Here is a 24,997-nt window from a genome sequence, read left to right on the forward strand (position 1 = left end):
ATATCAACAATAGATATTATTATGATACATTAAGAACTCCTAAATAACATAGTAAGAAAAACACACAAATAATACAGTAAGAAAATTAACAAAAGATAGGGCTGAGGATATAATATACTCAGGTGGTAGAGTGCCTGAGACCCGGGTTTAGTCCTCCACAGCACAAAATGAAGGAGACAAAAAAAATAGTGGAGGGAAGGAAAGCAAAGGAAAAGTGAACGAAGACCCAAGAAGGCATTTTTCCTAAAAGGGTGTGCAAACTTAGGAGCTGGAGTGAGGACTCGACAGCTAAGAGCATGCACAGCTCTTACACAGACTTGAGTTGGACTTCTGGCCCCCATTTTGGAGTCTCACAACCAACTGTAACTCCAGCTCAGGAGAACCAAAGCCTCTAGCCTCCACAGCCACCCACACTCACGTGTGTATGTCCCCTAACACATGCCTATGCACAAGGTAAAAAATAACAAAATAAAAAAGAACACACTCATTTTAAAAAGTAAACATGTAGGGGTTGGGGATCATTTAAAAAAAAATTTAAACAGGGTTTCATATAACCCAGGCTGGCCTTGAACTCACTATTTAGCCAAGGGTGACCTTGAACTTGTGATCCTCCTGCCCCAGTTCCCAAGTACCAGGATTGAAAGCCTAAACCACACCTTGTTTTTATACTGAGCTTTTGTTATTTTTGCTTAAATACACCGACTCTGCTCCTTCTCCAGCCAGGTGACCATTTCTGACTTCTAGACCAAGTGTGTGTTGTTCTCATAATTCCCTGAAAGCACCCAGCTGTGAAGACAGCCCTGACAGTACAGCCAGCCCAGTCATTGGAGCCGAACAGACGGGAGACTCAGCTGTGGCTCTGAAACTTGTTCTTCATACAACTGTGGTGACAGTACTTTAATCTTCTTGCACCCCATTACGAAATGGAGTGCTTCTGAATATTTCCTGTTACTATAATAAGACTGGATGCCTTATTTTTAAAAGGGGCTTACTTACTTCAAAAAAATTGGAGGCTGAAAGTCCAAGAAGAGGTGGCTCCATCAGCTTGACTTTCAATGAGAACGCCCCCCACACCCGACCAAATTAACTGTCATGGAACAGCTGGTGGCATTATGGCAGGGGTATATTTAATAAGAGGACATATGGGAAGATAAGAAGTCAGAGAAACTTAGGTTTGTTCTTTTCAAAGACTTATTTTACGTGTGTGTGTGTGTGTGTGTGTGTGTATGGGGGAGGGTTTGCTCGTGTGCGTACAGGTCCCCACAGAGGCCAGAGGTGTTAGATTTTTTTTCAGAGCTGGAGTTACAGACGTGAGCTGCCCAGCATGGATTCTAAGAATCCAAGTCAGGTTCTCTGCAAGAACATATACACTCATGGGAGCCAGAGAGACGACTCAGTGGTTAAGAGCACAGGCTGCTCTTTCAGAGGATCTGGGTTCGAGTCTCAGCACCCACATGGCAGCCCATAGCCATCTGTAACTCCAGTCTAGAAAATCCAGTACCTACCTCTGGCTTCCTTGGGTACCTGGCAGGCATGTGGTATAGACATACAGACAGAAAGAAAAAAAAAAAAGCGTATTCTCATAAAATAAAAACTTTTTTTAAAGTGTTTGCTCTTCACTACTGAGCTGCCTCTCTAGTCCCATACCAACTCACTCTCAGGGGAACTAACTGGGGTCTCATGAGAATGACATCAGTCTCTTTCAAGAACAGCCACTTCTGTGACCTGAGGATCTTGCAATAAGTTTCATCCGTTAAAGATTCCACCATCGCTCTACACTGCCACCTTGGGAACCAAGTTTCCAGGGTATGGGCTCCTTGTTGATCTGCTCACACCACATCCAAATCGTAGCAGGGGGTTCCTGTGTGAGCTTCATAGACAAACAGTGTGTGACGTGTGTTTTGAGTGGTGCCTGGGAACACAAAAGCATATGGCTGATGGTAGCAGCTGCTGCATTCTTGTTGAAGAGGCCCCTACACTGAAGAGGTGGCATGCTAGCCTTGGAGGCCAGATCAGATATGTCTAGGAGGACAGAGACAAAACTGTGCTTTGCTGGGGACTCTCTGTTCCGGAAGCAGCGAGCCCCGAGAGCAGCAGCAGTTAGGGGCGAGAGAGAGGGATGCAGGATCAGCCCCTCCTCTCAACCTCTTTTCTCCCTAAATACGAGAGCCCCAGGCTGGCCCACTGTTGGCAGACACCATGCAGCTCCAGGCCTCCTTCTCCTTTTTCCTGATCCTCACCTTCTGCCAAGAGCTTTGCTCAGAACCAAGAAAAGGTTGGTTTGGAATGGGGGTGTGAGGTGGTCTCAAAGCACATGAGGGGTCAGGTGGAGGCCTGGATGTTGTTTGGTTTCCCAGAATGTCAGTTTCTGCCTCTGAAAGATAAGAGTAATGGTTGTGTCTGCTTTATTGATCGAATCTGATGTGTATAGTTGTGTTAGTGTAACAGCTCTCAGCAGTTTCTCATGAAACACTTTAGTAACATTCAGAAAACACACACACACTCACATACGGGGAGGGGGTCACCTTTCTTACATACGAAAGTAAGTAGATCAATCGATTTCCTCTTGGCTTTAATAGAATCAACAAAGAGGGAAAGCAAGACTGAAATAGGAAGTAGGTAGATGGGACTCCACCTCCTATTGGCTCACCTGGGGTCAAGGAAGATGCTCCTGTGACCGGGATGTCTAAAGACCATGCCAGCAATGCCCCTCCCCTGCCATGGAACCAGCATCCATTTCCATCCTGACTGGATAAGCTATTTAGCTCTTTTCTATTACCCTTTGTACTAGCAGCAGCCCTACGGGGCATGGACAGGGGAGAACCTAAACCATTCCCTGCCTAGGCTCTTCCACCAAACTCCACCCAAGGTGTGTTCACTCACCATCCATTCTACAATAAAGGGGACAGGTTGAGAACCTGCAGACCTTGGCCACTGGGCTGTGCTGGTTTTTTGTCTTGGTCCCCACCTCCCGGCATTAGGTCAGGTGCTTCACCTCCCTGACTGCAGTTTCTTCACGTAGCATTATAAGCCTGATAGCTTCAGCAAAGAGACTCAAGGATGCAGCGGAGCGATGGAGCGCTTTCCGGGCACACACGAGGCCCTTGGCATCTTCCGCTTGCCCTGAAGTTACTATGAGGAGTAATTGCAGGAACTAAGAAGACGAATCTTTCTGTAAAGTGCTTTCCTTGAAAGCATAAAGGTCTGAGTTTGATCGCCAGAGGGGGGAAAATGAGAGAGAGAACAGGGGAAAAAGAAAGGAAAAGGAAAAGGCCAGGCACGATGTCATGCTTGTAATCTCAGAGCTGGGGAGGCGGAGCCAGGGGGCTCCTTGTCAGCCAGCCTATTTGGATTTGGTGAGTCCCTGGCTAGTGAAGAAATCTGACTCAAATGAGAAAAAAATAGAAAGAGCCTGTTACTGCGGCTTTGGAGAGTGTTTGCTGAGAACTCAGAGGCAGGCAGGCCTGAGTTGGGTACCAGGGCTGCAGGGTTGGTAGGCAAGGCTTGTGTAGCTGGGTCCAGTTGCTTGGGAAAAAGAGGATACTTGGAGGCAGTTCACCGTTACTCGGGGGCTGACTTTTCAGTTGTCTGGAGTTATTGGCTGCTTGTTGTGATGGTGCTGGTGCTTGTGTCTTGTTGAGATGGATCTCACTGCATAGCCCTGCCTGGCCTGGAGCTCTCTGTGTATACCAGGCTGGCCTCCAACCCACAGAAACTCACCCCCCTACCCTCTGCCTTTCCTGAACGCTGACATTAAAATCATGTTCCACCTCCCTCGGCCCTTATCAGTTGTCTTCAAGCTCTCAAAAGTACAAGCACTAGACTCCATTTTACAGTCAAGAAAACTCAATGGGAAAAAGATAGGTCCTTTGTTCAAGGTTATACAGCCAGTAAATGAGTGAGTCAGGCTTCAAGCCCTGCTCTCAGGTCCGAGGTTCACCCTTTCTCTACAGTCTGTCCATTCTGGAACTGCCTGTGGGATAGGAGGCAGCAGCCTGAGGGATCTGACTAAAGGGAATCATCTGAGGGGGAAAAGGTGATACAGAGCCCAGCATCTCACAGGCAGCAAACTGGAGACTTCGAGAAGGGACCGTCTCTGGTAGTCTCATGCAGTCATGGGTGGCAGGGCTGGGATGTGAATCCACCTGAGTGGAAATCCCAGGCAAGCGTGCTTCGCTCCTTGCAGAAGCACAAACCTTGGCTTCTATGGGAATGGATAAGGTTAGGTGGGAAGAGGAAGTTGCCATGGATGACCACAGCCTTGCACCTTGTGGCCATGGAAACATCCAGCAGAGGAGAGAAGTAGCAGCAGAGGGTGAGGTGATGGGTTTGGCCTCCGTAACCACTCTTCTTCCTCAAGTACCCAGGAAGTCCTTACTGCCTATATGCAAACTTCCTATGAAAAGAGGCAACTGCCGAGCCATCTTCACAAGATGGTTCTATAACAGCTATGCTGAGAGGTGTGAGCAGTTCTACTATGGCGGCTGCAGAAGCAACAAAAACAACTTTCTGAACAAAGACCAATGCGAGATAGTCTGCAGAGGCACCTGATTTGTCAAGCCAGCCCAGCCATCCGTGGAGTCAAGCTCCCTGAGGGCCCCTTAAGGTGTTTGTGTATGTGTGAATAAAAAAAAAATGCATTTTTCTAAACACATTCTCCCAAGATCAATTAGGTCTCTGAAACTGTACAAAATACTCATTCTACCCATCTGAAGATAAAAACTTCAAAGTGAGGAAGGTGAATTGGAAGTAAAAGGACCCATACTGGACTATAAGGAAATGACCCTTGATGTAAGAGACATTTGTGCCAGGCTCTGTGCTAAGCAGAAACTTATCATGGGGAATGGAGGGGGAAAAAACTGAAGATTTTTCAGACCACTTTTAATTTTAAAAATAGGGAGTTTTTATCTAGTTCTTGCCACATGGGGAGAGAACTGAAGAGCCTTATCCCATGGTCCTTTGGTTTGCCTTAAGCAACAACTATTCTCTGAAGGGATGGGCGATGGCACGGAGCTGGTCTGCTCTGTTATTATCAAGGGTAGGTGGGCACAAAGACAGGCAGGAACGCCTTATTAAACCACGGGGTGGGGCCAATGGGATGGCTGAGTAGGTAAGGATGCTTGCCACCAAGTCTGCCCACCTGAGCATGAGCCCTGAAACCCACATGATGGAAAGAACCAGTTCTGGACAGTCGTCTCTTTCTGCACCTGGTGCTTGCTGTTTGTCTAAACTAGCTGGCCAAAAAGATCTATCTCCAACCCCACCCCCACCCCCAGGCATGCTGCTGTGCTCAATCATTTCATACATGGATGCCGTGCCGGGACTCCAACTCACATTTGTGCAGCAGGCACTCTACTGACAGCCTTCTCACCAACCTCCTGGATTGTTACGGACTACCCTGAGCGCTCTGAGTAGCCAGGAGGCCTCGTGAGCATGTCTCCCAGCAGTACGGCTGGCAGAGAGACGTGCAACACACTCCGTGGTGAATCTGAGTGGTTTCAGAGGTGTTCCTACATCTCTGTGAGGCCCTGTTTGCTCCGTGACCCCTGGAGAGTGGCCAGCCTCGCAGGACTGGTGCAAGGATCCACTGGAGAAAGGCTGACCCAGCAGAGACATATGACTCCAGAACTAATCTTTCCCTAGATTTTTGTCCCTGGGTGACCCCAGCTGTCCCCTACTTTCTCACCCACCTAATCCAAGTCAGGGAAAACAGGAGGAGAGCAGGTCTTATGGCTTCTCCATTGCTGAAAGTAATCAATTTATTGGTTGGGAAAAAGAGATGCCTTTGTGGGTCTGGGAAGAAACGTGAAGGCGGGAGAGAAGGAAGGCCACAGGAACAAAGCCAGCTGCACAGTTCAGCAGAAGGAACCTCTCCCCATTCAGGCTGGTGGTGGCTGAAGCTGAAGGAAGAAAACCAGAGTACAATCAACATCTGTCACACAAGACACAAGTGTCACCCAGCTCCCCACTTCTCCCGTCACACCTGCGCACACAGCACAGCACCGCCTTTTGGGGGGGGGCTCTGCCTGCATCGCCCAGCAGCTTCTAAGCTCATCTCTTAGGCTTCAAGTCAAACCTGTTCCAGGACCTACATGGGTATACCACACTCCCAAATGATGATTGTGACGTCTCTGGAGACCCAGAAACATTTATTTGTCTAAGAATCTTCCTTCTAGCACCAGAAAGTCCCAGTGTGCCTTCATTCAGATCAAGATGTCCCCATTCTGTAAGCCAGTAGTTGTAGGCGAGGAGATGAAGAGGCTAGGTAGTGGCCAGGGCCGAAAGCTGAATCTCATTCATCGTGTTTGCAATGCCCACCAGGCAGCTGGCATCGCAGCAGAGCTCAGGGTGCTGGCAAGACTATAGTTCCCTCCTAGCCACTGAAAAGCATACTTTGGAATAACAAGCATGGGGCACACACCCCCCTCTTTGGGCTTCAGTTATCTCTGTGTGCACTGATGGATTCCGCCAGCAAGCTGAGCTTGCAACCGAAGCCTTATCGAAGTTCTTGCTCATCCTGCTCCCTCAGCCTTAAAGGAGCATCCCCACCCTGCACCGCACCAAACCACCAGTCATGGCCCCAGCTCAGGGTCACCCCCCCGGGAGGCTTTCTCCAGCTGCTCCTACTCTATCCTCGCTCCCTCCCTCAAGCCTGGTGACATCTCCTCATCTGTCCCCCACAGCAGCGGGCACAGGTGATGTCATCAACCACTGCACTGCAGGCTCAGCTGGGTGGTCACCTTTCTGTCCCAGAGCCTCAAACAGCCACACTGCAGGATCACCCAAAGGGCCAACCAGGTGTCTGTCTCAGCTTCACCCTTTTTAACGCTTACGGTATTGGCATAATGCTATATTAAGCGTTTCTTTTCTGTGTACGTGTGCCTCTCCTGCCTGGACCTGTGTGCGCCTCCTGTATGTATCCAGTGCCCTTGGATGCCCGAAGAGAGCATCAGAGCCCCTGGAACTGGAGTTATAGATGGTTGTCAGCCACCAAGTGGGTACCAGGAACCAAACCTGTGTCCCCTGCAAGAGTAGTAAGTGCTCTTAACTGCTGAGTCACCTTTCTAGCCCCAGTTTAACAGTATTTTATTTTTTAATCACATACAAAGAGAAGGATGGCTCCACAGATTTCTCCTTTCGGGGCCTGAGGTACTAAAGGCACTGAAATCTAGTCCTGGCTTGCTCGGAGTAAATACTTAGCCCATCTCAGACACGACTCATAAATGCAGCTGAAGTTAGCCACCTTGACCACATTTGTCCACAAAGATGGGCCTTTGGAGTAAATAAAGGCCCACCCTCTGTCTCCCACTAACCATGCCAAAGAGATACCTTCTCCTCAGCCTCACCAGCCATTGTCTCCTCCCCTGAAGACACTGTCCCCTCCCCTAGGACACAGCTACCCCTTTCCTGAGTTAACCGAAGTTCCTGTCAGACACTTATCAGCAGACACCACTGTTCTTCTCCACAAAGTGGTGAACTGGCTACCACCGCTCTCCCCTGCCTCCATCCTGGTCAGGGTCCTCCTACCTGTCCACTCATAGGTGAGCCTGTGACTCTTTTCCTGCCCTCTACAGTCTAGCTACAGCGTAGCACGTGACAGGAGAGTCCTTTGAAAATGTCAGGGCAAGCCTCTTTCTGGAAACACACCTCTTGGTGAAGACTATGGCCTCTGAGGTCCTCAAATGAGCTGTCTCAGGCCCCAGATACCTTTTCACCTCTCTTCATACTTCCGCTCAACCTTAGGGTTCTTCCTTAAGTGCCCCAGCAATGTGCTTGCCTTCACGTTGCTGCTACCTCTGCCTGGACATGCTCGCCTTCCCACTCTCAGTTTGCACCTTCCTGGTGAAGACTTCACTCACTGTCCCATGTAAAAGTTACACTGACGCCCCTTGTTCGCCCCTCCCCCACAACACTTGCCTGCTGTTCTCTTTACCCCACCTCCCTGGGACATGTAAAATCAGCTTGTTGGGTTCTTTTCTCACCACTAGACAATAAAATCCATCACCCCAGCCTCTTGTCTGGTTTGTTGGCTCATACATCACCCACTTGGTATAGATAAATATGAGTTAAACTAATGAAAGTGAGTGGACACACAGATCAGTTATCACTGTGCTTTCCAGGCTCTTCCTGTTCAACTTGCTGCAAGTAGCCTTGTATCTAGGCATCTCCGAACCTTCTCTTCTGCTCCCACCTACCTCAGAATTGGGGTGTGACACAGGCCATCTTCCCACAGCCATTTCGACAGCATTTCATGTTGCCAGAACACTGACTGTCCACCTGACACTGGTCCTCGCAGAGGCCGAGCGTGGGGAAGCCCACACTGGGGCAGGTGCCCTGCTTTTCTGGGAAGATGGGGGCGGGGGGGAGAGGTGAGCTGAGAGGCACAGACAATCAGTAAAGTGTGGTCGCACACTGCTTCATCACCAGAAGAGCTGCCTACCTGGGTTGATGGTAGAAACCTGGGCTGCTCTCAGGAGTCCTGGGGAGATGATCGGCAAACCCCTATTCCTGCTCCAAACTGAGGTACCGCTTTGAAATCTCAGGACCTCAGTTTGAGTCCCAGCTCTGCCATTTTCTCCCTTTGGGACTTTCAACCCAAATCTCCCAGAGCCCCAATCTTTAGATGCCCTATGGAATCCCTGTCACTGCATTGTGGGGTTGTTATAAAAGTAATTATTGCCCCCCATACACCATCCTGAAAAAAGTCAAAAGACTTGGCGACAGTGAGTCATTCTAAGCACTAACACCTAACTAGGAGTGTGGTAAGCCAGGCATTGCTTAGGCAGAGCTCATCCAACTCTCACAAGCATCTTAAAAGAGGTGAAAGTTTCTGCTATATCTCCTTGCATTGCAGAGGAGGACACTATGGCAGTTTGGGGCAAGGTACTTCTCCTAAGGCCATGCAGGACCGAAGCAGGATTTGAACCACAGGAGAGCTGGCTCTAGGGTGTATTCACTTGCCACCAGGCTCTGTGCTACTTTATAAGCTGTAAAGTGCAGTGCACGCGTGAGAGTTGACACCCATTCTCTGCACTTACTCCCATGGACTCACTGCCAGTTGTAATTACTCAGTGCCGTGGCCCTCCATACATGCTCGAAAACCACCCCCCCACACACAACACTCCCCCTACATCCCACACCATGTCTCATTCAGTGGAATCACCAGGCAGGAGCTGTGAAAGGTAAGACGCAGTGAAGGAGATAAGGGGAGCGTGAAAGGAGAGGTTGCCAGCATCCTGGCTAGTATGGGTGTTCTGGGGCGGCTCCCCTGTGACAAAATGAGAATGCTCACAAGATTGAGTACCAAAGCAAGTTCGTACAGAGTGTCCGCTTGCTGAGAAGATGCTTTTGAGTACCATTGCATTTAGCTCCGACCCCACCCCTACCCGCTGAGGTCATCATGCCCACTTTGCAGATGAGCAGCTGGAGGTTCAAAGAGCCAAGCTGCTCAGGCTCACACACTTAGGAAATGGCAGAGCTAGGATTCAAATCTCCAGGCTCCTCCCTGGCTCAAAAGGCCATTTGGCCTGCCCATCTGACACAAGAAAACAATATCTTTTTCTGCCTGACAGAGCCTGATGTGCCAGTTGGCTCGTGTCCACCTTTCCTGGTCCTCCTTTTCCAGGCCCATCCACAGCACCTCCACACCTCTAAGCTGCCCCCCATGGGGGTTTCTTCCCCCGTCTCCCACCTTTCTGCGCATAGCACCTTAGGGCTCCTAAGTATAAATGCTCCCATCCTCTCTTGTCATCTCTGGGGGAAATAGTAAGAGGCAAAATGGGGGGTAGGGGCTGTCCCCACAACAAAGGCCAGCAATTACAAGCCTCTGTGTACCCGTCTTGCCTCCATCCCCACCTCCTAGCCTCAGCTTTTCCCTCTTGGAAATGAGAAGCTTAGATTCCATACCTCGGTCACCTTTGCTGATCACAGCTGGTGGCTCTGTGGAGACTTTACCTCCTGATAAGGGAGTAGTATGGGCAAGGTCGGCTGACAGAGTCGTGGTATTGGTACCTGAGAGCTCTCCCTCTCTTGGTCCTGAAGGTGGAGGAGATGGTTTTACAGATATGAGGGAAAGCCAATGCTGTCAAAGGAAGAAACCGAAACTCTGCCAGCCACGGGATGGCGGTGTGACTTTGTGCAAGAACATTTCTTTTGGCGGCACACTTCCAAAGTTCTCTACCTCCCTCAAGGACAAATCTGAGTCTTGCCAAGCCAGACAGTGGAAGGTACTGTGGGAGGCATTCCCAGAGGCAAGGGGTCCCCTCCGGACCCTAACCCTGACGCCACCCAGAGATCACCCGCAATCTCCAGCCTAGGAAGCCACTGCACCCAGGTCCCGGAACAAAGTCGCGCTGTGCATGCCCGGAAGCCCGTCATGCACCAGAGAATCGAGCTCAGCCAGGAATGAGGGGGGGCAGAGGGGGCGAGGGAGAGGCCCTCCTCCCCCTGGGCCGCTCCTCAGGGATGCCTTTGTCCCCTACATCCACCCACAGGTGGATCGGGTTTCCACTGCCTCAACCTTCTCGGGGTCTCTGAGTCTGGGATGCCCTTCTTCCCCTAACCCGGGCACGACCATCTAGCTCAGCCCTCGGCGGCCCCGCCCTGTCCCGCCAGGTTGCTGCGGGGTTACCATTAGGCGTGGAGCAGACAAAGCTGCAGCCGGCCTGGCAGCACTTGCGGTTGTCAGCACAGTCGTTGTCTGAGGCGCAGTCCTTCACACAGCCCGGAATCGGAATCGCTTGGAGCTGGGGGCACTCGCCCGGTTTCTCTGTTCCGGTGCCTTGGGATGGATGGGAGCAGACAATTGCCAGGAAGAACCGAGCCCAGTCCCAACCCCTGCTCCAAGATCTCCAAATGTCAACTCCAAGGCCTGCTGATTTTCTGGCCCCAGGGGTCCTCATAACACCCCAGAGGGCCCCATCCCCGGGCCAGGGGTCCCTGACACTTGGGAACTCCCTGATCCTTGGTTTCAAAGCCCCCAGTCCTTGGGGAACTTAAGCCTGGAAGCTTCCCCCTCCTCTTTATCTGGCCTCTGCTTCCAGCACAGAAAGAGCCTCTGCCCCTCCCAACTTTAAGCTTTCATTGGTCTCCCCCTCCCTCCAGTACATTGTACCCCAAATCCTAAGCTCCAAGGATCACTAGCTGTAGGCCCCAGAGTTCCAAATCTTAAATTTTCACTGGCCTCCCCACTTTCACCTCAGAACCCCATGTTCTGAAACTTCGTTCTGGGCACCGCACTCCCGACTGCACTCACCTGCGGCTGAGGTGGCAGTGAAAAGCAGCAGCCCAAGAAGGAGGCCTGAGGCCGGCATGCAGAGACGACAGGCAGGCATGGTGCAGGTGTAAGCTGCAGCCTGGGTGGGGGGGATTTAACCACTCGCGCTGGGGGCGGGGCCGAGCGAGGGGTGCAGGAAGCACAGCAGGCAGCGGGCAGCGCGGGCGCCCTGCCACCTCATGCCATTTCACAATCCCCCGGGATCAGGTGTCACTCTTGGCTCTGGTGGGAACCAGGAACCGAGACAGCCTCCGAGCCAGCTGCAGCCGGACACTTGTCCACCCCTCCCTCTCTCCCTACCTTTCTAGGGCCTGAGGGCAAGGCAGGGCAGTAGGAGCAGAGGGCCCAGACCCAGGGCTCCTGGGCTCAGTTTTTAAAAGTCTGGGGTCCTTCCTGGACTGACTGGAGGCCCTGGTTGAGGAGGAAATAGCAAGGCTGCAGGGGATTAAGCGGTAAGACTCGGGCCAGACAGCGGTGTGATGCAGAGCCCTGTTCAGGGTTTAGCAGAAGCCTGGTGTAGTAGAGGCTGCAGAAACGGCAGTCACTAACAAAGGAATCCATCTCACGAAGAATAAGTCCACAAAGGAGAAACCAGTGAAGTTTCCAGCCCTTTCAGGCACGTCTTTCTGCCCCCTCCCGCCACACACCATTGGAGCAGAATCTTTACTCTGACTGGAGAGTTGTTACAGTTAACTGTGTCTGACACACAGGCTAGACCTTCAGAGGCTTCTTCCCCACCTAAGCTCCGGGGCCAAAGCTGTTCAGGCACGATGTTGAGACCACATCTCTTCTTGAAAGCTCTCTTCCCTCCATGCTGGGTGCCTACTGTAGGACACACATACAGAGAGTGATGATAGAGAGCTGGTACCTTCAGGGCAGATTCCCTGGCTAACGCACCGCACCGTCAAGACATCCTTCCCTTTATTATCAGGTAAAACTTAGCAGCACAAACCGGGCCTGTGCAGGAATGGACCTTTCTCTAGGAACCTCCCAAATGGATTGGTATAGGCCTCCGTAATAAAGTCCTCATCCTTCCTAGCCTTCCTCTGTGGCCAAGAGTATCACTGTGGAGTTGACTCCCTTGTTCTCCTGGCAGCTAACAACTGATACTGCTATTCTTTCATGTCTTGGCTGGGTATATTTTTTAATTTTAGCTTTGCACCCACCGTGATCTGAAGTACCGAATTCGGTTACCATAATCAAAAGGGGGCTGTCCTGCTGTGCGGTGCTTTCGGGAGGGGGGGTGACAGGGACTAGGCCCCACCTCCACCACTTCCTATTCGAAGGATCTTGGATGAAGCAGCTCCCTCTTCTGAAGAGCTATTTTGTCACCTGTAAAAACGATGAGTGGAGGGCTGGGCATGTACCTCAGTGGACACAGCACTTGCCCAGTATGTGTGAGGCCCCGAGGTTCAATGCTCAGGGCCACAGAGAGAGGGGGGGGAATAATGTTTAAAGTCCTGTTTGATGAGAACAAGAATGCCATGCTTCTGCCCTGAAACAGCCGTGAAGTCCATACTTACTGACATAGGAACCCCCGGGCCTGGGTGTGTGACCACCACATACACAGCCATGAATACCCAGCAAATGACAAATGCCTACTGCTATGGACCCCAAGGAATACAGTCTACCCTTTATGTCCCCGAGTCGCGTGTCCTGGGATTCAACCAGCCTCTGATGGAAAATATTCGAGCACCAAACTGCACCTGTACGGAGCACGCACTGACTCTTGTTTCTTGACATTGTCCCTTAATAATGTACCGTCATCCACGTGGCAGTCAGTGTTTCACAAGATTTAAACAGAATCCACATGTGTTCTAGCAAACACCACTCTCTATTTTTATGTAATACATTTTATTTCTCTAAATGCACAGCCCACTGAACCTGTCCACAAACCTTTGCCAGGGGCTGGGCCTTCTCCACACTTTGTCTCTGGTGTAAGTTCCTGGGGTTCAGTGTTTGGAAGCACTTTAAGTGTTGGCATTCTTTTAACTCTATCTTATTTATTTATTTATTTATTTATTTATTTATTTATTTATTACTTTTTATACTATTTTATTTTTGTTTCTTAATGCTTCTATTGCAAGCCCTGCGCCTGGGTGCCACTGTTGGTGCTAGTTTTTAAACTATTTTATTTACATTTCTTATACTTCTTCCTCCCTTCTCCACCCGAATCCCTTCCAACACCCCAACACAGGGTAGGAGAGAAAGAACATTAGTAGGGAGAGGGAACGGAGTTCTCTTTAGCTACTTCCTGCCAGCTAGGGTCATTGGGTTCCTTGTGGAAAGTCCAATCTTCATTTCAGGATACCGCCAATTTCTTGTCACACTTCATCAACAGCAATCAGGAGCAGCAGGTAGACGGGGAGGAAGCACCAGCAGCCTTGTTCTTTCTCGGAGCCGCTCTCTCTCTCTCTCTCTCTCTCTCTCTCTGAGCCCTGGCATTTATTCCCTCTCGGAGTCTTTTGATTTAAACCATCTGCAGCTGGCAAAGGGCCCCTCTCAGAGCCTGCAGGAGGCAAACAGTTTCCTGCTGTGGACCATCTGAATCAGTCCATATCCCACACCTGGGATCAAAACAAAACCGTGTTTACATCCACAACAGTTAAGTCCTTTACTAAGTTGCTCCTGAAGGACTTCCTGGCCAGGGAACCCCAAATCTCAACCTCTCAGAGACCACGGTGGAATGAAAAGCTCCCAGTCAGAACCTTTCTTCCAGTGCTCTGTCACTCTGGGCTAGGTTGCTGAGCACAGACTTCGATTTGGGCTCCTTGTTAGCGTCGCCCCAGGATTTGCTACTGAGTCTTCTTCATCTTTCTTGGCCAGCTCTCTGCGTCTTCCTCCTGCCGTCCTTGGGTAGTGTGAGGACACTCTGAGAACAGTGGTACCCACGGCAGCCTCAGCTGACTTCAAGCATCTTCCAGTGGTAACGTGTTTCAGACGGTGCGTAGGGACTCGCAGACACTGTGGCCGAACAAGCCAGACAAAAATCCCTGTACCAAGAAGCCGGGGTAGACACAAAGTCCCAGCCCTAACCAAGACGCTGTTTTCGGTTGATGTCTGCTGGGAAAGGGAAACAACCATACTCCAGGGCGGGCACCAGGCCTGGGGGTAGTGGATCAAGACAAAATGGACTCTTCTTTGTACATGTTTTGTTCTGGTAGTTTTATGTCTTACTGGGTTTTCGTTGTTGTTTGTTTGCTCGATTTGATTTGATTTTCATTTTCGGGTTTTTTTTTTGGGGGGGGTAGGCAGGTAGTATGAATCTTCAAAAGGTTGGGGGAGGGGAAGAATGTGATAAAACATGTTATTTCTTTAAAAAAAAAATTAATGGATGTGGGGAGCCACTCTGTGTTAAACGGGGGACTTGGGCATCTGTGGATTTGGGTTATTTGTGGGAGTCCTGGAGATACTTAAGTACAGCTGTGTATGTCAAACTCCAAATGCCAAAACAATGACCCAGGGAGTCACGTGGGAAGTGCCTGCAAGCAGGCTGCTGGCTCCAGCAATCCAGGTTTCTGTAAGGAAGGCCGGGATGATTTTGCTGCCAGAGGCAAGAGGCAGCTACAACATTGCAAGTGGGATGTCAGAGACCCGCTTTGCTCCTATGAATGCGTGCAACTGCTGAGTCCACAAAGGACGTAGGGAAAAGCAGCTGAAAGTGTCTCCTTCAGCTTTGCAGGCCCAGCCTGGGGACTGGAGACATGCCGTTGTTGGGAGGGGCTGGGCCTATTTACTCTGAGCTCAGAGAAAGTCAACAGCAAGGAGGGTAAGAGCTAGGTGGGGTCACAGTCCTGGGCAGGCTCCTGAAACCCAGGGCACACAGAGGACACTTTGGTCAACGGCTGGTTTAGCCTGTGGACCAGATGGCTACTGGACCTTTATCCCTGGGCACTGGCAGCACTCAGCTTTCTTCCAGAACTTACCCAGCTTCCTTGGACAGGGTATCATCAGGCCCAACCCCTCCAAGGCTCTCATAGGCTCCCTCAATGATTGGCCCTCTCTTACTGGAATGCGGATGGGGGCAGGATGGTGCGCAGGGGATGGTAGAAGATGGGAAAGAGAGTTCTCAAGGTCGGTGATAACAGATGTTTAGCTTTATTTGGGGGCCAGGCTCTGAGCTAGACTGTCTATACTATAGTTTTTCTTCTGCATCCGTAAGGAGAGCAGGGGCCGGAGTGCAAGTGAGAAGAAAAAGAAAACAGGAAACAACCTAGGAACAGCTTGTGGGCTGTGACGCAGAACAGCTCTTCACCTTGAGGGTCTACAATGTCTTCCACAAAGTGAACATGCCTGCAGCATCTTGCAGGACTGTTAGGATTAAAGAGCCGAGCAAAAACAAGGGGGCGGCAGATCCAGCTGGAGCACGTATATTATTAGCCCACACAGTACATTTCTAAATTCTGAACTAGTTGCCAGTGTTTAAAAGCGGAGAATTTTGCCTAAAGAAAATAACCTCCTTAATGCTCTTAGAAATAGTACAGGATCTGGCAGCAAGTCCTCAGTCTCGGAATGGAATCGTCAGCCTGAAGATAGCTCTCAAATCTGGGCCTGTACCACAGTCACCTGCAGAGCTTGCTGAAATGTAGCTTTATAGGGACGTAGGAGTGTCGCTCAGCCCTGGGTTCCAACCCCAGTGCTGTGTAAGCTAGGCACACCTACATAGCAAGTTTGAAGCCACCCTGGGCTTCATGAGACCACCTCCACAACAGGTCTGGGGGGAATGTGAGAGTGCACTTCCAATAGGGTTCCAGGTGTGAAGCAGCCACAGGCAGGGTGCCATGACATAGAGCTAAGCTGGCATGCTGCTTCTTCTTCTTCTTCTTCTTTTTTTTTTTTTAAGCCAACATTTCTCATCCAGCGTGCTCCGCTGTCCGTTGTTTCCTAGTAACCAGGGTTAAGGAGCATCAGTCCCATTTTACAGATGAAAAAAATCGTGGTTCAGTAAGGCAGAGTGACTTGCTGGCAGCATCCCAACCACCAATCAAAAGACGCTTGCCAGTACCTTTTGTTCCTGCGGTTTCGGTCGTTTCAATACATTGCATGTCTTCGTGGGGCACGCCTCTAATCTTAGAATTTAGGAAATAGAGGCAGTCATGTCTCTGCTGAGTTTGCAGTCAGCCTGGTCTACATAGTTAGTTCCAGGCAAGCCAGGCTACAAAGTGAGAACCTGTCTCAAAAAGAAAAAAAAAAAAAAAGGAATAAAAGTTAATTAATCAGATTTCTGAGATGGCTCAGAGGGTAGAGCGCTCGCCCTACAAGCCTGACAACCAGAGTTCAAGCCCCAGAGACCACAGGGTGGAAAGAGAACCAACTCCACAAAGTTGTCCTCTGACCTCCATCCATGACACACGCACGTACACACCCCGTTCACACACTAATAAAATCTTTAAGAATTAAAAAAGGCCAAAATTTGGGGCATGGCTCCATGAGTATGAAATAATACTTAGAAGGAAGGGAAAGCAGAAGAGAGAGGGAAAGATTTACAATGGGAGGGCTGTTAGTCACTGCAGACGTGCCTGCTCTAAAACGCCTGTAAACTGGTGACGGTTTGAGAAGTCCCAAGAGCAAACAGGCTGTCCTGACTATAGACAGGGACGCGCCTCCTGAACTCGTGGACCCTGTTAAACTCTCTTTCGTTTTATGAAAACCTTTTTTTTCCGGAATATTGGCTACTTTGTTTGGTCCTCTACTGTGCGTCCATCCGTTTTCGGGCGAAACATCCTGATTTGGGTTTGGAATGCTCTTCCTACAGCAGGACAGGGGCAGGGCTGTCAGCCAAAGTGTCTTCTCTACCCCCGGACAGACTAGCCCATCAGATGCTGACCTGGGGACATTAGTCTTGGACAAAGGACAGTAAGGGACCCCAGCTCCTTCACGGTTGTCCTGGGAAAGCCTCAGTTCTTTCTGCTTTGCCATCCTTTCCAAGGTGGGGTGCCTCTCAACCTTCCCTTCAGGTCTGTGGACTAAGTCAGTGCTGTTTTAGTTGCTGGCGGTAGGCTCCATCCCTGGTTCTATTAGGAAGGGAGAATGGGCACACTGCATTTTTACATCACTTTCATAACTTTCCAGGTTTTCACCCAGACTCAGCCTCTGAAAAAATAAGATCTTCTTGGGGCAATAGGAGTTGCAAATCAGGAAATGTAGGTTCAGAGACCTCTGGGACACTGTTCAAAGGAAGGTGGGGAAGGGAGGCAGCTAACTGGGCAAGAAGGACAAAGGTGCAGAGATTCCTTTGTTGGGAAATTTATAGACAGTACGGGATGATAAGAACCAGCTGGCCCAGAAGGCAGAAAAGAATGCACACCCTCACTCAGAGGATCTGGAAAAGCAGGGCCCTGTGACGTCTTGATATGGGTCTTGAAAAGCCTCTGGGCTACACGTAATCACGATGCCCGGGTGCCAGCAGGCAAAGGAAGGCGGCCGATGTTCTCAGTCCTCTGTGGCTGAGTGCACAGGTCCTGTTTCCAAACAACCTTGTAACTGAAGCAGAAAGCACGAGCCAGGCTGCTTTCACACACTTTCCCCTTCCATTTCATACCTTCTCTGCCCGCAAGGGCTGGACTTGCTTTGTGTTGCTAGTAACCAATGACATCTGGGACCCTGTACCAGGGTCGACGCCAAGCCCCTCATTTGTCTCTGCGTCTCAGTCTCCCTCCTTTTCAGGGTCACAGACACTGCCCTCATGGCATAAATGCAGTAATGCTCAAAGCAAATCCTTTATACAAAAATAAAATTTTCCACATAGTTTTGGAGTGAAAGTCCACAAGAAGCCCAGCACCTGCTTTGAAGTCTCTTGACTTCTCTGTCTGGATCTCCGGGGCCTCTCAGGAGGGTCTCTGTGAGTTCGAGGCCAGCCTGATCTACTTAACAAGTTCCAGGATAGCCAGGACTACACTGTGAGATCCTGTCCCGAAAAGGCAACAATGACAAAACAAACAAACATGACCTTGAAGCCTCTTCTTCGCAGGACAGGGTCTGAATTGTGGTCTTGAGTTTGAAGCCTGTATTAGCCACTTCTCTTGTTGAGCTGACAAAATACCCAACCAAGGCAACTTAAATGGTCTGGGATCAAAGTTTGGGCGTACCGCCCTTCGTGGAGGGGAAGGCACGGTGGTGGGAGCATGGAGCCTCGAGGCACTGAGTCTCCGCTGTTGGCAAGAGTGTGATGGGTGCTGAGGCTCAACCGCTTTCTCTTCTGTGCTCAGTCCAGGACCTCAGCCCATGAAATGGCTCCACCTACATTCAGGATGAGTAGTCCTGCTTTAACTAACCCAATGTAGAAACTCCCTCACAGGCTCACCAACTCACCACAGGCTCGGAGGTTTGTTTCCTCCGAGATCAGACAAATTATAAAGCTACCACCCAATATAAACGGCCAGAGACACCACCTCCGCCAGCATTGGCTCTGCCTCCTTGAAAAAGTTACTCATCCTATGAGCTCCGCCTTGCCTGACTCTTACATGGGGACAAAACTCCCCCAGACTTTTATAGTTTGACATGAAGGACAGGCCCAATAAGTGGCAGTAAGTCTTTGTTACCCTTTCTTCACCTTGAAGATTCTCATTGGCTTGGTGGCCTTCACCACTGCCTCACAACAGGAAACTCACTCTGCTGTTGTTTGTCATTGGCAATGTCCAGGAGTCCGCTAGCCTTCTCTGGGTCTGTTACCTCAAATGTAAATAAAATGATAACATCCTCGCTAGTGGCACCTTTTCTGTTTGCTTGTTTGTTTTATTTTTATGTACACTTGTGTTTTGCCTGCATATATGTCTGTCTGCCACATGTGTGCCTGGTGCCCAAGAAGATCATAAGAGCGTGTTGGACCCCCTGTGATGGGACTTATGGCTGATGTAGGTGTTGGGAATCAAACCTGGGTCCTCTGGAAGAGCAGCCAGTGCTCTTAACCACTGCACCATCTCTCAAGCCCCTGGAGTCACATTTGAAGAGCTGCTTGTGACTGTACATACCCTCGAGGCACCAACGTGTGCCAGGCATATGGTGAGCGTAGGCTATGCCATTTCACGTCCCCACCCCTCCTCTGAGTCTGTGGAACTCACTCTTGGTCTCTCTCTTCAGCAGTTGTTGTCTCTTGTCCAAAGCTTCACGTGCTGGATGTTTGGTCCCCAATAGGCGGCGTTGATGAGAATCATGATGTCACCAATGGATGGTTTCATAGCCAAATGGGCTTTCAGGACGTGGGGCCTTGCTGGGGTAAACAGGTCACGGGAACATGCGTTTGAAGGGTATTCTTTCTGCCCCTCTCTCTGCTTCCTGGATGCCTGGGGTGAGCAGCTTTGATCCACCTCACCTTCCCGCTGAGATCTTCTGCTTCACCATGGGCCCAGAAAGAATGAGGCCACCTCTGAAACCAAGGACCACAGTAACGCTTTCCTCCTTGGTTGTTTCTCTCGGGTAGTTTGTCATAGTCATGGGAAGCTGAGTAGCAGTCCCACGTAAACATCTCCGGGGGACGAGGCCACGATCCCTGTGACAGAGTTGGTGGTTCTCCCTCTTCTTCCTTGTCTACCTCGCCAGACCCAGTCTTCCTTCTAAACTGCCACTCTTATTCACATTCCTGTTACCCCCTCTGCCATGCAGGCCCAGTTTACCCATAGATGATAACCTCCCCCTGTGGCCTCCTTAATGCCATACCATCGTATGCCCATGCTGTGTCCAAAATCACATTATTTTTGTCTTTTTTTTTTTCATTTGTGTGTGTGTGTGTGTGTGTGTGTGTGCGTGCACACATGCCTGCATCTATGCCTGTGTGTTATCCTCGCTCAGACAGGTCTCTCAATTAGCTCAAGGGCTCACAAACACAGCTAGGCTTACTTGCCAGCTTGCTCTGGGAATCCCTTGTCTCTGCCTCTGTGGGCTGGAGTTACAGGCAGATAGCTCAGCCTATCTGACACACATGTGGGTTCTGGGAAGTCTAAACTTTGATACTTATACTAGCAGGGCAAGTGCTTTAACCACTGAGCCATCTCCCCAGCCCCCTTAACCATGTTCTTGATTCCCACCACTTTAACCTGCTTGTCCTGTGTCAGTAAACAGCAATCCTGTTTCCCCAGGAACTCAGGCCAAAAGGCCTGATAGGCATCCTCAGTTGTCACTGGATCAGCTCAGGTTCTTCTGCAGAAGATAGAAATGGTGAAGGACCACACAACACCAACCGACCAAGGCTTTACAGGGCCTGGGGAGGGGAGGGGAGGGGAGGGGAGGGGAGGGGAGGGGAGGAGGCAGTCCAGCTCAGACTGTAAGAGCAAACGCCCTATTGTCTGAAGACACAGTGCAGGAGTAGCTTGCTGTTGGCTCTTGGGGCTGCACTGGGCATAACAATCTGCATAGTGAGTCCATTTGTACTCATCTTGCAGAAAGATGGTGGAGGACTCATTCCTGCCATCTTGAGATCAGACAGTGGTCAGAAACTAGAGGTTTTAAGACATCTCATTTACGAACCTCAAAGGAACAGGTAGTGAAAAATGACTACACCAGAACAGAGAACATGGGTTTCTGTGATTTGGGGAACACGGGTCCCACGACATGGAGACTTTTTGACTCTGTCCCGGTTACTGTCTTTGCCTGTTAACCCACCACAAGCAATGGCTCTGGCTGTAGACATACAGACACATTTAGAATTTCACCTCTTACCATTCCTACCTCCCTGTCTTGTTGCGTGCACACACCTTCTCTGCTGCAACGGTTTGAATGAGAAGTGCAGACTAATGTATCTGAGGAGGTAGAGCCTTGCTGGAGGAAGTATGTCATTTGGGGGCGGGCTTTGAGGTTTTAGCGCACTGCTGATTTTCACTTCCTGTCCGCCCCGCTCCTGCTGCCGTGCTTTCCCTGTCATCATGCCTGCCCCATCTGACATGCCTACTCACGCCCACACACACACCCCTATTCTCTCCCCTCCCCCCAGAACTGTAACCCCAAACAATCCTTTCTCCCTTAAGTTGCTTTTGTCACAATATTTTATCACAGCGACAAGAAAGTAGCTACCACCTTCCATCTCGGCTGCCCTTTTTCTGCTCACAGCCAGTGGGATCTTTGTTGTTGTTTTTCATGACAGGGTTTCTCTGCGTGGTCTTGGCTGTCCTGGGCTCACTTTGTAGATCAGGCTGGCCTCAAACTCACAGAGATCCACCTGCCTCTGCCTCCCTGAGTGCTGGGATCAAAGGCGTGCGCCACCAGGCTCAGAGGGAGCCTTTTAAATGCACCCCAGACCAGCACTCCTCTGCTCACACAGCCCAGCGGCTCTTAGAAAAGCCCAAGCCTTTGGTGGCCCGTCCCGGTAGCCCCAGCCCCACCTGCTGGTGTTCAGCACTGTCTAGTGGGGCTGGGCAACCTGCTCTCCTGAAGCCTGCCAGCTTACTTCTGCTCAGTGCTCTGGGCTTCTTCCCTCCTGCCCAAAGCCTTGGCCCCTTCCACCACCACAGAAGCTGTCAATACTTGCTCAACATCCTCATTGAAACACTTTTTGGTGGTTCAATTTCAAATTACAGCTTCCCCTATTCTGCTGTCTGTATAGTCTTGGCTCTCCCTCTTAGCTGTTCTTACCAAGTGAGCAGACATGAGTGCTGTGTATGCTTGTTTATTTGGCTGTATCCCATGATGCAATGTAAGGTCTATGAAGCCACAGGTTGGTTTGTTTTGTTGACAGCCGAATCCTAGGTCTGAAGCACAGGGCTGGAGATGTAGCTCAATTAATAGAGGGCTTATCTAGTATGCACTCACCCTGTATTCATCACCAGTACTGTATAAACCAGTTACCAGGTTGTAAACTTTAGCAGATGGGAGGCAGACACAGGAGGATCAGAAATTCAAGATCATCTTCAGCTACATAGAGAGGCCATCTGGGGAGTGGTGAAACTGCACAAGTCCCCCATCTCAAAGAAGTGAGAAGGAAGAATCAAAAGGGAGGGGAGAAGAGAGGAGAGGACAAGGGAGGGGAGAGAGAAAAAGAGAGAGGAGAGAAGAGGGGAGGAGAGGGGAGGGGAGGAGAAGGAAAGGTAGGAGAGGAGAGAGGAGGGGAGGAGAGAGGGAGGGGAGAGAGAAAAGGAGGAGAGAAAAGGAGAAGAGAAGAGAGGGGAGGGGAGGAGAGAAGGGAGAGGGGAGGAGAGGAAAGGGGAAGAGGGGAGAGCAGAGGAGAGAAGAGAGGAGAGGAGAAGAGAAGAGAAGGGAGGGGAGAGGAAGGGAGGAGGAAAGAGGGGAGGGGAGGAGAGGATAGGGCAAAGGCCATGGACTAGGGCTTGGTAACAGGGAGGAGTGAGAAGTGGCCTCCCATCAAGACACTGCAGTGACCTCCATCCTCAGGGTCCATTCTCTGCAGGACAGCTGGGGGTGTCACCTGGTTATGTCACTTTGCTGCCTAAATTTCCCAGTGGCTGTCCATCGCCTGTGGAATAAAATCCTAAAGTGAGCTCCCAGACTCCACCTGGCTCGCTTCCTGTCTCCTCTGAACCTCAGTTTCCTAGCCTTGTCTCCTTTGCTCGCTCTCTCCAGCTCTTTGGCTTTCCACACTCACTTTTAACATTCCATGTTACTCCCATCACTCCCATGGGGTCTCTGCACTTGTCGCTTTCTCTGCCTGGGATTCTTTCTCACCAGAAAACCACCAGTTTACATCTTCCCTGTGTTCTGGGCTCAGCTCAATATCATTTCCTCTAGAGGTGTTGGCTGACAGCGGCATGGAAGCCGGCACCCACTCTCCACTCAGCTTTCCCTCCTTCCATGGCACTTACCACCAGTGGCTGGCCACATTGCACATTTACGGATTCACTGGTGAGTCGACTCGCCCTCGTAAGTCATCAGGAATGTTTTTGGTTCTTTGTCATCTCCTTAAGACCCGTCCGTGTCAGGTACATTCTGGTCATAACCACTTGAGCAATATTTGTTGAATGGATGAATAGAATAACTCATTCTAAAAATAACTCTCATTTTTACCCAGTTCCTGCTCGGGCTACCACAATTTTCAGATCTTCTCTCCTAACCTTTAGACAGTTCTTCCAGGTGACTGTTACGAACTGTTTGGTAAGTTGAAGACAAAGAAGAGATTCAGAGAAACGGAGAGGAACAACCATTTCCCAGGGCCCAGGACCTGAAGTTGACATTTGGGATGAAACTCTAGCTCTGTTACCCATCAGGCCTTGTACTGCTTCCAGCTCCAGGGTAAGAAACTACCCTTGAATGAACACGGTTCTTGGTGTGAATTCCCTTTACCGACTCTCTTAGTCTGATGTCTTGGGTTTTTTTTTTGTTTTTGTTTTTGTTTTTGTTTGTTTCAATGTTTGAACATTATATATGTATGAGTAGTGTTTTACCTGCATGTGTATCTATGCCCTACATGCATGTCTGGTGCCCAAAGAAGCCAGAGAAGGGTATCAGAGCCTCTGAGGCTAAAGCTAACGGCAATCACGAGCCACCAGGTGCAGGCTGGAAATCAAACCCGGGTCCTCCAGAAGAGCAGCCAGTGCCCTTAACCTCTGAGGAACCTCTCCAGTCCTTAGTCTAATTTCTTGTTTCATCCTGACTTTTATTCCCAGCCATAGCCTTTGCTCTGTGAGGTGCAGATCTGCCCAGAGGCTCCATCTCATCAAAGGTCCCCTAATCCAGCTGACACCAGAGTCTTCTTGTGCAAACAGCCCCAGAGGCTCTTACACACTTAGAGGCAGATCGCCCCTGCATACAGAAGCCATGCAATAAGCCACAATGACGTTCTGCTTTTTTATTGTCTGACTCCAAAGAACAGGATTAAGAAAGTAGAACTGCCTCAAAGCTATGTACTAAGTATTTTTCTTATGGGGAAGTTTTCCCTCCCCATTTAATTCACTCATTAAACAAATATTTATTGTATCCTTAACACCTCTGATACAGAAAAGGCTGTTGAAACTGCAACGTGTAAGAGTGTGTTTTCTAAAGACCATGGCAACAACATCTCCCATCCTATCGCTGCTCCCCCTTTAAGAGAGCTGGGGCCGGTGAGATGGCTCACTGGCTAAAGATGCTTGCTGTGAAGCCTGAAGACCTGGATTCGGTCCCTGGGACTCACATGGTGAAACTCTTGCAATTTGCCCTATGATTGTCACATGCATCCCAATCTCACACACACACACACACACACACACACACACACACACACACACGTACACTAATAACTCTAAAACATTTTTTAAAGAATAAACTGTTTTGTTTGCTTGTCTGTCTGTTTGTTTGATGAGTGACAATGACTTCTCTATTCACTTGAATCGTGGTGGCTCTTCTGACTGTTTAGACTCAAAAGACAGGGCAGTAGGTCTGGAGGGATAGCTCATCGGTAGAGCACTTGCCTAGCATATTCAAGACCCCATGTTTTAGCCCTCACACTGAAAAACAAACAAACAGACAGACAGACAGACAGACAGAATAATTCATTAAATAGTCAAGACCTGATGGCCAGGGATCAGCAATGACTAGATCTCTAACATGACCACACATTAGAATCCCCATAGCGCCCTGGAAACCTCACCAGCATCCATGTCCTCTTGCAAGAAGCAAGAGACCAAGCAGGCATGGTGCAGCACAGCTTTAATCCCAGCACTTGAGAAAGAGAGGTAGGCAGAGTTTGAGGCCAGCCTGGTCTACAGATGGAGTTCCAGGACAGCCAGGGCCACACAGAAAAAACGTGTCTTGAAAAACAATAACAACATCAACAACAACAAAAAGAGCAACAGACCAAGT

The 24,997-nt window shown here is 49.9% G+C and overlaps 1 protein-coding gene across 1 annotated transcript; it reads right to left on the reverse strand.

The window, feature by feature from the left end:
• Positions 1-5,738: 5,738 nt before the first annotated feature.
• Positions 5,739-11,361, reverse strand: Wfdc2 (WAP four-disulfide core domain 2). Its single transcript, XM_055596237.1, has 5 exons — positions 11,255-11,361; positions 10,631-10,780; positions 9,907-10,035; positions 8,196-8,342; positions 5,739-5,900 (listed from the first exon to the last, which is right to left on the reverse strand). The coding sequence occupies exons 1-4, from the start codon at positions 11,331-11,333 to the stop codon at positions 8,197-8,199; spliced, it is 504 nt and encodes a 167-aa protein (XP_055452212.1). The 5' UTR covers positions 11,334-11,361; the 3' UTR covers positions 5,739-5,900; position 8,196.
• Between the last annotated feature and the right edge of the window lie 13,636 nt (positions 11,362-24,997).

Source organism: Psammomys obesus, unplaced genomic scaffold (assembly GCF_907164565.1).
Source record: "Psammomys obesus unplaced genomic scaffold, mPsaObe1.curated_primary_1811, whole genome shotgun sequence".
Lineage (NCBI taxonomy): Eukaryota > Metazoa > Chordata > Mammalia > Rodentia > Muridae > Psammomys > Psammomys obesus.

Coding starts and splice junctions, on each gene's coding strand:
- Wfdc2 (XM_055596237.1), bottom strand. CDS start 11,333: ATGCCTGCCTGTCGTCTCTGCATGCCGGCCTCAGGCCTCCTTCTTGGG. Junction 10,781..11,254: donor CACTGCCACCTCAGCCGCAG/GTGAGTGCAGTC, acceptor ATCCATCCCAAG/GCACCGGAACAGAGAAACCG. Junction 10,036..10,630: donor TGTCTGCTCCACGCCTAATG/GTAACCCCGCAG, acceptor CTCCACCTTCAG/GACCAAGAGAGGGAGAGCTC.